This window comes from Fundulus heteroclitus, chromosome 7 (genome assembly GCF_011125445.2).
Source record: "Fundulus heteroclitus isolate FHET01 chromosome 7, MU-UCD_Fhet_4.1, whole genome shotgun sequence".
NCBI lineage: Eukaryota > Metazoa > Chordata > Actinopteri > Cyprinodontiformes > Fundulidae > Fundulus > Fundulus heteroclitus.
Genome location: NC_046367.1, coordinates 28,350,900 through 28,365,979, shown reverse-complemented (window position 1 = coordinate 28,365,979; position 15,080 = coordinate 28,350,900). Strand labels below are relative to the sequence as shown.

Genomic DNA, 15,080 nt, shown 5'->3' with positions numbered 1-15,080 from the left:
CACATCTTAGAAAAAAAAACAGGATGTCCTAAGCGGTCCTATTTCTGTTGTCCAATGACTGGAAATAACTGTAACAATGATGAAGATTACGATAAATTCAAAGTATTTTGTTCACCTCCAAACAGATGAGCTACATTAATTAAACTGTATCAAGGTGTGAATCTTAAAATTTGACCTAGAAATAGGACTCTAAACAAATGAAATGTTCAGAAACAATACTATTGAATTTGTTTTGTTACTTTCTGTTTTACAAGAAGGCTCAATTTTAAGTAGAGTAAAAACAATATTTTCTGTTTTTAAATCACGTGATTCCAGTATTGACCAAAATGACTGTAATTATTCCTCATATTGTCGAGCAACTCTGTCACGATATGTATAAACTTAGAAAAATAATAGATTATGAGTGCTTCCTTGTGGAAAATCTATGTTATTAGATTGCCATTAAGGAATTTGCCCCTACTAGAACAAAAACCTTTATTTACGTTTGTTTTGTTTTGTCTGAAGCTTCCTCAGAAGTATTTGTAACTTCCAGTGAGTGCGAGATAATGTGTTTTCCATGGACTCTATGCTTCTCAGCGACTTATTATCGCTCAGCATGCTGCATTTATCAACACTAATACAAACAGCAGTTGTTTTTGTTCTTCAACAATGCGTCCAGCTGGGTTGTGATAATCTGGACCCCCAGCTTTCTTGTTGTGGTTTGTTTTGTTTCTGGCAGATAAGAACTCTAAAGCATCCTCCCCACCCCCAAGAAAAACCAAATGTTCTTCCACTTTGTGGAAAAAAAGTGAGATGCTGAGACATATCTGCACATTTTATTAATTTCTTTTGTATTTATTAATTTCACGTCAGCTTACTTGTCTATTTAAAATTGATAAATTAAAATCAGTTTTATCACAATGACTCTTGTCTTGATAAGGATGTGAAAGGTAAGTAGATATGAAGGAAGGAAATTCAGAACTGTAACTTGTTTCTTTTGTGCATCACTCAAAAATGTAGCTTTTTGTTTTAAAGAAGATGTTGACAGTGTGGAATTTAAAAACCCATAACAAGACTCCGGCTTTACAACGTTTAGGCTTGTTTGCTTCAACAACTTGGGCCGCCTGAAACTGATGTGCTGTATGGTTATTTTAGCAACAGAATGCCCATATCATTGCAATGTGGAACAATTAGAATGGAGCTCCAGTTATGATCTGATTTTGACAGAATAATTTCCAGTTCTGAGATTTTTATTCTAGAGTGAATGAGGTGGCATGTATTAGTCGAAGTTCTTCTGAGGTAAAAAAAAAAAAAAGTCCAATGAAGCTTTAGATGCTATCACGCTACAAGTAAGGGAGAAAAGAGCTTAATAATGACCAATTTTGTTCATAAAAATGTCAAAAGGAAATGGGGAGAAAATGCTCTTGGTACTTAAAAATGACCCAAACTGAGATGCATTTGAGCTGGACACTTAGGAGGTCACATATTTGACTCACACAGTTTATCTTTTCTTATTATTTTTTTTAGAAGCTTCTGGATTTGAAAACAAAAGCAAACTTACTTAATTTCTGGTATCTGAGGCACAAGTCAGGCTTTAATGACGCTGCTATTGTTGATAGCTTTAATGCATTTGGCCTCTACCGTAAGGAGAATCAAATACGTCACAAACATTTATAAAATAAACTCGTCCAAGACATAGCCACTTAACTTTACTACAGAATGTCCGTCTTGATCTGTATATAAACAAAGTGAATAGTAAATCCCACAGTCTGTACTTTACATTTATGTACAAAAGTAGTTAACTAGCAAAAGCCTAAGTGGTGTCATTATGTTACCCTACAACAAGTGAAGTCAAAACAGTTTCCACCATGTTACAATAACACTAAAGACTAAAAGTAAAGGTTTGAGTCTAGCTGTGTACATTGTATTGATTTCCACAGCTTCCATTAGCTGTAGATGTTATTGATGTGGCCCAGGAGGCAGAGGTTTATTTGGCTTGTAGGTGTTGTGTGTCTCATATTGTCAAACTTTCTGTCAGCTGTGATGTATCCAGGATGTGTTATGATTGCTCCTCAGAGTTGGCTAGGTTTGTTGTTCTGAACAACTCATGTAGAAGTAGAAGTTGTGTCAGCGCTGGGTTAAAATTCAATTAAATTTTATTTATATAGCGCCAATTCATGAAACATGCCATCTCAAGGCACTTTACAAAGTCAAAATCAATCAGATTATACAGATTGGGTCAAATTATACAGATTGGTAAGAATATATATATATAAATTCCTATATAAGGGAACCAGTTGATTGCATCAGTGTCCTGACAAGCAACATTCACTCCTAAAGAAGCATAGAGCCACAGGGAGAGTTGTCTGCATTGTCCATGGCTTTGCAGCAATCCCTCATACTGAGCAAGCATGAAGCGACAGTGGAAAGAAAAACTCCCCATTAACGGGAAGGAAAACCTCCAGAACCGGGCTCAGTATGAACGGTCATCTGCCTCGACCGACTGGGGTTACAGAAGACAGAGCAGAGACACAACAAGACAGACAAAAAAGCACAGAAGCACACATTGATCCAGTAATCTGTTCTACATTAGATGGTAATAACAGGTGATCTGACTTCCCTGGATGATGTCACAGCTAACAGAATGTTAGACCAGGTGTACCTATTATGAAGATAAAAGAGGGAGAACAAAAATTTAAAAGCTGTAATGACAACAGTCATGCAAAACTGGAGAACAGTTGGGTTAAAATGAGGTATAGGAGATGAACGTCCTCAGATTTAATTAGATACGCTGAGCTTTGTATTTTTTTTTTTTTTTTTTACTCAAATTAGCTTAAGTTTTTATAAAGTGTAAGTGTAACCTCTTTCCTTTGTAAGGTTTTGTTTTTAATGCGTACAATTAGGAAAATACAACATCTAATGTACGACCCATTTCGTCATTATTTGAAAGTGGTCATTAAAAAATTGTTGTACTCACTAATAAAAGATGAACATTTTTTCCCTCCTTGGGTGGTAGTTTTACAAGTAATATATGTGTATGCTGTGGGCATCTTTTCACTACAAGTCTAAGCAAGTTTAGGAACATTGAATTACCAAGTTGAAGTTACATGAACAAGTTGTATGAATAGATTTATTTTTTATAGTTGGAGTCCAACTGAAAACGAATGAAACATTTTGGCTCTTGAACTGTGCCAAACCAGGCCTGTCCCAACCCCAAGTATTGGATCCGGATCGTCTTATTGAATTATCAATGTCAGAGTTCCTGACGCAGACAGCTCCAGATGTCTCATTGGTTTACAGCTTGGTATTTTTTAATGTTAGCTGCACCCCCAGCAGGCCGTGCTCATAGCTAAGGGTCCTGTGTGCAACTTTACAGTTATACGCTGTGCAGATTATTTTATTGATCTTAACAACTCAAAGTATTCTCCACCTATTGTTGCTTTTCACCCTTTTATAATGATGCTCCCAATGAACAAGAGACCATCGGTCTGTTTGTCTGGTGGCTCTTTCTATGAGCTGTGCTGTGTGGGGAAAGAGCTGCACAAAGCGCAGCTAAAACATAATTGAATGCATCTTACGACAATCAAAGCAAAGCACTAAATTTATTCATTTTTAAACTGGTGAGCACTTGCCTTATGTAGCAGGACAATAACCCAAACCTGCGATTTCCTCTCTGGCTGGCTCTGAAAAAGCGTAAGCTTTTGTCGTGGCCTTGTCCTAAAGTCTAGACCAGCGGTCTGAAACCTTTCTGATGGGGAGGGCCGTCCTAAAATCCCTCTAAAGTTAATGCGCCATAACAACCCTTGCATTAACATTACTTTTAACACTGCTGCACTTCAACTGTTATACACTATAGGCAACAGTTTTCTAGAACAATATTTCTCGACACATGTGGGCGAACTGCAGGTCAGCCATTTTAAAAAAAAAAACAACCTTTTTATCCGTAACGAGAGCTCCATACTAGCAAAGGAATCGTACAACAGAAAATACGAATGGCATTTATGCTCTCCTTACACCAATAAAGAGAAGAAACAAACTGGGTCAACGTGATGTGTATGTTACTACAGGGACATACCTGTTAATTACATCCTTGTCTCTGCTTTGTACTCGCCACTTCTGTTGTCTGGGGATCACACTTAGTAACTTTTAAAGAGCACACAGGTCTCTGAGTGTCCAGCAGTCAGACGACTACGCCAAGCGCTCAGCACACTCTTTCTGTGAGAGAAATTGTGCTGACAGATGGGTCGAGCCAAAATACTGTCATTAAGACCTGTGCAAATGCACCTGAGACAGTTAAACCTGTCTGGTAGTGATGTCCAGCAGGTGAAAATGGAAGCTGCCTGGTTCTGCAAAGCTTTGGATCTCAGCCGCTTTCTCCCCCACTGAGTCCAGCTCTTCGGATCAGTCAGCTGCATTTCCATGTCCTCTGTATCCAGCCAGTTAAAGAGAGATAAGTTCAGCTAGTCATAAAGGCTTTATGTTTGACAAGAGAAGAAAGCATCGGTCCATACGCCTGAAAGTCCCGAAAACAAGTTGTGAATTCTGTCTTGAGTCTTCGGACGTATCCGTGTATTTCCATGGTGTTGTTGCTGCACTGAGCGGAGAGCTGTTGCCAGCTGTTGGACGAAAGCTTCCCACGTGTTGAGCATATCTAAAAACGTTTTGTCCTGCACCCTGCAGGTTGAGATTAAGCTTGTCGAGGTGTCCAGCCTCCGAGCAGAGACTGGAATCGGCAGTGCGCCAACGCTGATTGCTTAGCCATAAAGGTGGTAAACGATCATTACCACTGCGACCATCACATCGTTAAGTTCTGAATTTGACTTCTGGCTTTTAAAAATCCCCAGTCGTCAGTCCACGTAGTCATAAAAGACCGGATATTATGTTTTTTTAGTCGCTTCGATACCATATTTTACAAGACAGACAAGCTAGCAGCATCCTTCTCACCGACAGGCAAAGTAACTCAAAATGGTCTGTGATATCTAGCCACGCGCTATTTAAGCCTAGTAGATAAGAGGTTCGTGAAGACGCCATCATTAAGAAGTAGTGCAGCTGATGTCTGTGTAATAGCCAATCTGTGAATGCACACTGGCGGCACTATATATATCGACTTTGTAAATAGCTTTCTAAGATTAATGCACTCCATGCCATCGGTTAACTCCTCGCATGACATCTGTAGCACGAATGCCCAGGGTGGTCAAGACTTAAATCCAGTTGAGATGCTGTGGCATGACCTTAAACGGGGCGTTAATGCTTAAAATCCTTCCGACTTGTCTTAATTAAATAATTTCTGTAAAGAGAAGTGGATCGACATACCTCCACAGCAATTTAAAACTGACTGTCCATTTGATTTTAGGCCTTATTCATCAGCAAGTTCCTGCATGATTGTAACAACAACTGGTTGCCTTTTAATTTTGACGATGCTTATAGGAAAATGTAGGTTTTTTTTCTGATTTATTTGTGAATTTGTTTGTGACATCTTGCCTGTTTTAAGTAAAAAATATATATTTCAGTACTAAAACTAGCATGCATGTGTATGGCATAATGCTACAAGTGGTGATAAATTTCATTGTTATTAAGTTATTAGTTGATAAATCTGTACCCTGACAGTCTGGGTCTTTTCCAGTACTTGGTTTTGTTCCTGATCCACTCAGTTTGGCTGTTTCCTGTAATCTTCTGTGCTTGCCGTTACTCAAGTTGTTTTCTCTTGACAATTAAAGTCGCATTTTAGCATTTCCAAGAAATGGTTCCAGCTTATTTTACTGTTAAACAACAGCTGGTCACAAAATGACATAAGCGAGAAAACACTAATCTCGTTTTTGCATTGTAGTCAATAATAAAATGCATCCATCAGTCTTCCCTTTTAGTGTAAAAAAAAACGTTTTACTGTTATTTATGTTTCAAAAAGAGGGGAATGTGGTTTTTTTAGGTGCGTGTGTGAGAAAAATGTGAAGTCTTGTCCTTTATTCTGATGATGTTTGGACTTGGCAACAGACTCCGCCGTTGAACTTGTTTGTATTTAATCAGATTTACTGTCAACATTATTAATAACTGTGGAAGACTGAGGGCAAAGAAGAAAATGAAAGAGATGAGAAGAAGGTGCTGACAGAGAGAGCAGGATAATAAGCGGTTGTGCCTCGCTCTCTGAAAGTCTCTCACCCGCTGATCGAACGGCTCGCCTGCTCTGAGATAATGCTTTGACTTCATTTGCATGCCATATGTACGATGTATGACAGACACATTTTTTCCCTACCAAATTCAATCACAGCTTCTGCACAGTCTTGAAAAAATATTGAATGGTGTGGAATTTTGCTTTTATCGTTTTCTGAGTGTGCAAAATATGAGGTTTATGGACAGAATATTTTGGTGTCCAGACTCTGTGCTCCATGGCTCTGAATATAAGGGATTAAAACATAAATTACTCCAAAGAAATTGAGTCATTTTCAACCTATTGATGCATAATAGACCTATGGATCCCGAGAACAACCAGTTTCATTGAACTAAAACCTGTTCTACAAAAATAAGCTTTAAAATCCTGTTTGATACATTTAAAGCATTTTTCCCCCGTTAATTTAATGGTTCTGGCCTACAGGTAATGAAAACCCCAAATCCAATTTCTCTGAAAATTGAAGATTATATTATGGCAACAAAAAAGGAAGTTCCAATACAGAAATGTTGTGTTATGGCCATGTAATGAGCTACACGATCATGGGGAAGGACCACTGACTTCACAGCTGTCTAGCAGACCATCATTGAGTGCCAAAAGGTGACTGCTAAAGAAGATGGCACAGGGGATATTGATGAAAAGTTGAGTGGAAGGAAAAATGTGCTTTCTGTCACAAGATGGGTTTAAAACCTTAAATGATTTTAGGTGTTTTAACACAAGAAATGTAGTGTATATGAATGAGCGCAGTTTTTGGCTGAGTGTTGTGCATGAATTCATGACATCTATGCCTTGTGGCATGCAGGCAGTGGAGCTTCAGTCATTCTTTGTAACGTTTTCTCTCCACTTAACTTTCTGTTAGTTTGCTTGAAATCAGCCAGATTCTTTAGCAGGACCTTTAGTGGCTTTTCCAGTTAGGGAAAGGTGTCAGTGACTTTCCACTAGATAACTTTGAAGTCAGCAGTCTTCACCGTGATTCTATGGACCATAACAGATCTGTATTAAAAAAACTTTTTTGTAAATTGTTGTGTAATATTCTATTACTTAGGATCTTCGGTTTTGATTTTCAAGATATATACTCTATAATCATCTGCAATCAACCAAGCTGTCACAAGTGCTTGAAATATAAGTATGTATATAATGTATAATTTTCATTTTTTGAACAATTACTAAATTAACTAATTCTATTTAAATTGATTGAGATGAACCTGAAGTATTTTAAAATGATCACAAGATCAGGCTTTATCCTAGCAAAAGGAGGTTGAATTTAAGAGATGAATTGAGCTTAAGATGTTATCTCAAGATAACAAAGTTGTTACCACAACAAAACAAGCTTAAGATCGTGTCATTTCAAGATAAGACGATAATCATCTTGTATGCAGGTGGTTAATAAATGAATATCTACTCAGGAAATTTAGGTTTTTAAGTTACTGTCCAAAAACGTGGCCACTCGTTGGTGTTCAAACAACTTTGTGTGTCATGTTTTTTCTATAGTTGATAGAAGGCATCGCTTTGGAGCTCGACTATCTAATAATAGTCTGGAAATCTGAAATTTAAGACGTGCGGGAACTCTGTTTTTATTATCCATTAAAACTGGTTATGAGTAGCCTACAAGATGTAGATTGTTTGTACGTTTTACGATGCTGTCGCTCACAGCCTTTAATGGCCGTCCAAGGCTGTGAAAGAAATTGCTGGAACAAAGTTAGTTAAAGCTTTGCGGGAGAAAACCTCGGTCCACCTCATTGATATTCAAAAGGCTTTATGAGTGAGAGCCGTAAACAAGCAGAAAGCCCTGGAATTGGCACTCAAGGCATGTTTCTGGACACGCAGAGTGTCTCGGCTTTCTTAACAATGCCAGACATTCACATGTATTCAGACACACACACACACACACACAGCTCCCTCCTCACTCTCTCCCGTACTCGTCTTCTCCCCTCGCCCTCTACGGGTCTGCAGCACATCAGCAGCTGCTGGAGGAGTGCAGCAACGCATTTCAAAGCAGAGCTGAGGAGGGCAGGGCAGGCAGCGTGGCCCTGTGTGGCCCAGTCAGAAGAAAGAGAGCAGGAGAGAGAGAGAGAGAGGGGGAATCTTCCCGGCTAACGGCACTTCTCCTCCCCTTGTTTTTTATGCCCCCCTTCTCTCATCTCCAGAGCTGCAAGCAGAGCAACAGCCAAGCTCCTCCTCTCCTGCCACTCAGGAACTGATGACAAGGCTGGGCTTTTTACTGGGAGAAGGGATCCCGGGTACGGCACGCATACCTATGGACGACAAGAATGAAAAGAAGGTATTTAATTTTTCTTCTCCCTCCCTCCCTCCCTCCCTCCACCTTCCTAGCTCCCTCCCTTCCTCACCCAGCAGCAGCTGCTGCCACTGCTGCAGCACACAGATACACAAGATAGAGAGGAGCTGATCAGAAGAGACGATAGTTGAAAAATGGACTCTTTTTTTGCTACTTGACTTATTTCTTGTCAGTGAATTATGGACAAGTTTTCAACGTGTCTCTTTTGGATTCATTTCTTCCCTCTCAGCAAGCAATGGTAACTATGAGACTATTTAACTTGAAGTGTTATATATTTTAATTTTTTTTTTTTTTTTTAATGAGAAAGTGAGTGGAGATTGTTAAATTCCTGCCATGTGCTTTAATTTCTGTGCGAGCTCTTCAGTGTCGCGCTGTAACTTAAGTGCTATTTCAGGGGCGGCTCTGGAGTGAATGTAACAAGAGCATCTGAGCCCGGGTCCAGAAATAGAGTTATGTTAGGTCTGAGCCTCAGTTTGTTTGGCTCCGCTAATTAAGCTGGGACTTTGCGCGGAGCAGAGCCCAGCGTGTTGCGCTTTCTCCCTCATCCATCTCATGTCCAGGACATGTTCTGATGCTGAACCGGCAGCTCTTTGAGCGCGAGAGAGGCTTAGAAAGTGTTTCATGAATCCCAGCGACTACAGGAGATGTCATAGGAGGGGACGGCCAGAAGGAGAGGCTTAAGCTTTAGTTTTGGGTTCATTTTTGGCGCATGTAGGTATGGGTTCCCCAGAGCATGTTACTGTCATCTGTAAGCAGTTCTCTTTGCCTCCCTGACGCTGTTTTACAGCACGTCTTTAACTCAGCATGTTTTAGCATTGCCTCAGAGCTAATTATAAAATCCCAGTTTGGTCTCTGGCTCCTACTGTGGTGTTTGTTTACAGAAAGGAGGGATATAAACAGAAAGAATGCCTATAGTTGACGTTACAGCTCTACAAGTTGTTAGTCATGCTGTCCTAGCTATTTATTAGTCTGGCTGTTCTATTTCAACGTTGCGATTATGTAAAAAATAAATAAAATGCTTTTGAAACAACACAAAGAACATTCAGTTAGTCAGGTCTCTTTTTCACCATTTTAAGGTTTTTATTTTAAGACCATGCTGTCATGCTTTGAGCAGAATGATGGGGAGCTCATAATTGTAATGATTAAATAGAAACCATAGACTGAATGGTTTAAGGTTTGAGCTTGTGGTTTTGCTTTGAACAATTTTAACTACAAAAGGAGGTGTTTTTAAAGGAAAATTCAGCAAGATATCTGCACATGTACAGCTATTTGAATACGACAGTGGTGGCTATTTACCATGGAGTCTTATGTTGCTGCTTTGAGGAAGACGACCCAGTCTAGCAATAGGAACAATCCTAGATGCATGCAATCTAGAGTGCCTTGCAAAAATATTCATACGCCTTTACCTTTATCTTCAACATTGATGAGCAAACAGCATTGTAAAGACCAAGGAACACAGCAAAGAGGTCAGGAATAAAGTTGGGGAGACGTTTCATGTAAGGTCAGGTTATGAAACGATATCCAAAGGTTTGAACATCTCCCAGAACTTTGTTCAATTCATCATCTGAACAAAAACTAAATGGTAAATGGTAAATGGACTGAACTTATATAGCGCTTTTCCAGTCATGCTGACCACCCAAAGCGCTAAAGGAAAGCAATGACCAGAGAAATGGCTAGAATGTCCATTGTAACGGTGCAGAACCTGCAGAGACCCACAGCTCAGGTGGGAGAGTCTGTCAACGCGACAGCTATTAGTTGTACACTCTGTAAATCTGGCCGTCATTGAAAAGAGGAAAGGAAAAATGCAGTGTTTGAAAGAAAAGCCACGAGAACTCTGGTTTATTGCAGGTTTGGGGAACACAGCAAACACGTGGAAGAAAATGCTCTGCTCAGATCTGAGTTTAAACTGAACTTTTTGCAAAATAGCACACATCTCCCTCAGAAAACTATCCCCACTGGGAAACATGGTGGTGGCAGCACTATACTGTGGGGAATGTTTTCTTCTAGCAGGGACAGGGAATATGGACAGGATTTATGTGAAGATGGATGGAGATTGACTTTTCTTCCCCTCTGAGAGAGCGTGAGATGGCTTCCAATCTCCAGATAGAGGGTTAGGGTCGACAATTCTTCTATAAATGCTCACTTTTAAGATTTTATTTGCCGAAAGGTTTGGAAACCATCCATCATTTACTTTCCATGTCCTAATTTTGCTCTACTTTGTGTTGATCCGTCACATCAAATCCCAGTTAAATACATTAGTTTGTGATTGTAACATGGCATGTGAGAACCGTCAAGGTATGCAAATACTTCTACATCTAATGCAAACATTGCCACCCCATGTACTTAGTTTGGAGTGTTGCCATCTTTAAAGTACACCAACGAAGAAGAACAAAGAAAAATATTTCGATCTATTGAAGTTCATGGGAACCAGAGCGGGTAGCAAAGTTGTTGCATGGTGTTAATCATGCTTCGTCTGTGTGGTTCGGCACTTTTTACTGCGAGCCAAGGATGACCTCCACATACTATTCATTGTGTTGGAGGAAAATGATGAAACAGAGCAAGCAAGAATTAATTTGGATTTGTACGCTCGTCTGCCTTCTTCCAAACAGAGATCCATCTGTTGTGTGGTTGTCAGGCGACCTTCATGAGTTCAGAAAGGTGTCTATTGTGTCATGACAGTCTTCTTCCCCTCTGAATTTTGAATACCTGTTTGTACATTTTTCTTCAACCTTGTGCCGTTGACAGTGCTCGCAGCCTTTGGCTTGTTTGTCATGCTCCCATGTGAAACCCATGCTTATTTGCTAAGGAATTTCATCCATTGGTTTCACATGATTCAGGTCTTTTAGTCTGTGTGGTTATAGCAAAGCTGCCTTTTTTTCTCCCTTCTTCCTTTCTCTTAAGCCGCATTTTGCCTTCCAGATAAAACTGGAAAAAGGTGCTTGTCTTACACAATATGTGATCTCAGGGCTTACCTGATCTTTCATTGATATCTCTGAATTTCTGAGCCCATTCGTGCTGCATCCAAACCCTTTTTTTTCTGGTCTTTCTCTTCCTCAGTGCGCTCTGACCAGCCAGGGAATTAGCCCCTGCTCCACCCTGACCAGCAGCACGGCGTCTCCCAGCACCGACAGTCCATGCTCCACTCTCAACAGCACGACAAGTCGTCCCCCACTTAGCCGTTCCAGCCCCTGTGGGACAATCACCAGCCCCAGCTCCACTCTTGAGAGCAAGGACAGTGGGATCATAGGTAAGGTGCAGCCCCCCTTCAACCTTTGACAGCAGTTCAGTTCACACTTTAGGAGTGAAATCTCTTACGATCCTGGAGGAGTACCTCCATTAGGGATTTTTTTTTTTTTTTATTATTACTGACGCCGATTAGTAATATCAGAATAGAAATCAGTCGATACTTTGATTAAAATGAATAAAATCAATCCAGTGTACAGCTGAAACCAAATATGTGTTTGTGCTGTACAAGAGAAGACCACGTAACATTTTTCTCACTATCTGACAATTAATTAGACAAAACTTGTCCTGTTTTCGGTCAGTTAGGATTGTCAAAGTCATCTGCATTTATTGCAAGCCAGAATGATGAATAAGACTTTTTAACAGTTTTTAAAATGTTCCATTAAATGCAGCAGTTTTCATACATTTTCTTCATGTTATGGTGGAATTGGGTTTTTGAACGTATTATTTGAATTAGATGTTTTGGGTTTCCAGCAATAACCTTCTTGCAGTTATTTGTTTAAGTTGTGCTCCTCTCCTGACGGAGCTGGTGTCACTTTTGTCCGGTTTGTAGGCGACCTATCTCGCACACACCTTTTCAGCCTATAAACTTTGTGTTGCTGAGATCAGCGCTTTGTGATGGCCTCTTCAAAGCACTCACTCTATTTTCCTTCATTCCTTCATTCAGTTGCCACTGGGTTTAGAGTCATTGTCCAATTGGAGCCGTTATTTACACCTAAACTTTAGCTTCCCGGTCAATATTGTGAGATCTTCCATTTCTACAGAACGTTCTTTTCTCATGATACCATCTGTTTTGTGAAGTGTGACAGTTCCTCCTGTAGTAAAACAATCCCACGGCATCACACTACCTCCCCCGTGCTTCACTATTTGGATGGTGTATTTCAGCTTTTAATCTTTTCCTCCAAAAGTAACCGTAGTAGAAATGGGAAATCACTTTAATTTAATTCCAATACAACTCAGAACATCTGAATGCATGAAAAGTGCATTTCCAAAATGTAATCTGGCCTTTTCATGTTAATTTTGGGGTTACTGCTTGTTCCTCTCTGTGGCTTTTCAACCAATGTCAGAACTGGACTGTTTTCACTCTGGATAGTAACACTTTCTTGCTTCAGCCAGAATCTTCATAAGTTATTTAGTTTTTCTGCTGATGATTCACAAATTTAAACCAAACACTTTTGTCCTTGGGTCTTTTCTTTCTGCTTAAAGCTGAACACATGCCAGAGATGGGATATTATGACCTGTTTCAAATTCTCATTTACAAGAGAGACCTATTAACACATATTTAAAAACTAATGTGGAACAGCAACACAAGACTTACTAGAATGAAGTGTCACAATATTTAAAACACTAAATAACATTTTTTTTGAAAGAAATTTCAGAAAAAGAGCAAGAATTTTCTGACATTGTTGCAATTTTTTTTAAAGAAGTTATAAAATCATGCTGAGAAATTTGATCTGACAGTTTTAGTTCCTATTAAAGTTGTTTCCAGATTGAAGGTATAGAGTCAGAGAAGGTCATTTTTCCTAACTCTGTCCAATGGTTGTCACCATGCTAAAGTTTCAAACTCTGTATCGATACCCAGGAATTAATTTGACACTTGATACCCTATTCGATAACATGGGATAAAAAATGACAAATGATTAAAGGCATATCAAATATTTTATGAAAATATATACATGAAAAACCTTTTTCAATCTCCATGGAACGCGTTTCTTAACAGAATCACAGATGCTAGTTCAATAAGTGTGCAAATAAATGCTAAATAAATAACCCAAATATAACACATGCCTAGTAGCATGCTAGCAACAGCTAATCACACAACATTAATGCGGACCACCAAGTCACGCTAACATCAGTAATACGTTTAATTTATTAAATCATTGACAAGAACTTTAATTTACTAACTTGTCAGAATTCATCATGAAGGGCAGGGTGTCGGTCCTTAAGATATTTGGCCAGGTTTATTGTGACGCTCGACTTTGTTGCACCACTTTTAAGCACTGTTTGCACACAACTTAGTCAGGATCTTTGAATTTCTCTTCTCTCTTTGCCTCATATACTAAAATATTAGCATTGATACCATGCCACATTATTATTGTATGCAGATCCAGCATTTAGGTATCGATACTTTTCAGAGTATCACTACTTTTTGACGACTCTACTGTGTACTGACTGAGGGGAAACTGAGAGAAATGACAATCTGGGATCGTATACTTTAACTGGTGTGTTTAGGTGACATGTAAGAGGACAAATACAGAGGCAATAGACCAAAAATGGATTTATAGGTAAAAGTCTACCAATATATATTGTTATTGAGCCTAACACATTGATGTCGGAGAAAACATAATGATTTGTAAATGCTCTTAAACGTTTTTTTTTTTCAGCTAGCCCGCCCGACGTCTCCAAAAAAGTCACGCGGTTTCACATGAAACCCTTTTTATTTTTAAATTATCTCACGCGTCGTTTCGGCTTCCGAACAAAGGAAAAGCGTACCTGTGTGGTATCAGTCATTTGTCACTCTGCCAAACTTGTTAAGTGTGAGCAGCATTTGTGAGGCATGTTATTCATCCTGAGTGTCAGTCGGTGGGGTTGTAGGAAGCTGCTTCAGCAGGAGGGAGCGTCAGGCTGACAGTTGCAGCAGTTTGACGTTGTGCTGGATCTCTTGTAATAGTCCTATAAGACGTCTGGGGATTTATTCAAGCTGGCAGGAGGATGGCATAGTCTGTTGATGCATTAATTTGTCCACTGTTTCCTCTCTCAATGCCTCATGTGGCCTTACAGATATTAGGTTTAAATTCTGAAAATGTGTTTCAGATGTTGATTGAGTAACAAATTGTCGCTGGACCTTTTTAGTTATCTACCCTAAAGTTTTCTTTATACTATAGTTTGGTTTATTAAATATGATAGTTTATTCAGAAAGGTGACTGAAAGTGCATTCTAACGCTAACAACAATCTCACTTTGCAGCTTTGAAAACTGACCAAATTGATATGTCTGCAGCAGAAAGCAATATATGCCAAAGCCATTCATAACCCAGCGTTTGGATTTCCGATTCTGCAGGGTTTATATAAGTGATTGCCATGAGTCTGTCGTTCTGCCTCCCCTAAAGTAATATTATTGCTCGGTGGTGAATAATTTATGAAGGCTGTGATATACTATCTTCCTGCCAGAGGTGCCTGTGCAAATCATGATTAAACATTTGCTGGAAATCTGCAAAATGGTGTTGGTCTAAAAGGATGAGCCTTAACCAGAGGATCGGCAAGTTTCAGAAAGCATCCAGTAGGAAATCAGCGGTAGGTGATGGTGTGCCATTTAAAAAAATAAAATTAAAATAAACAACAAAAAAAAGTTTATCACAGGAATGTTAGAGAGGAAATAAGCTGGAGTCGTAGTGGTGTGA

General features: G+C 39.3%; 1 protein-coding gene across 3 annotated transcripts in view; it reads left to right on the top strand.

Annotated features, from left to right (window-relative positions):
• Positions 1-15,080, top strand: part of tanc1b (tetratricopeptide repeat, ankyrin repeat and coiled-coil containing 1b) — an 83,082-nt gene that overhangs the window by 11,794 nt on the left and 56,208 nt on the right. For 2 of the 3 annotated variants that reach the window (XM_012874040.3, XM_012874041.3), the window contains exons 2-3: positions 8,290-8,423; positions 11,496-11,685. In XM_012874040.3, the coding sequence (XP_012729494.2) occupies positions 8,290-8,423; positions 11,496-11,685 (324 nt within the window). Of the gene's footprint in view, positions 1-8,289; positions 8,424-8,470; positions 8,677-11,495; positions 11,686-15,080 lie in introns of those variants that run through there. The other variant, XM_021322324.2, reaches the window with a different exon arrangement.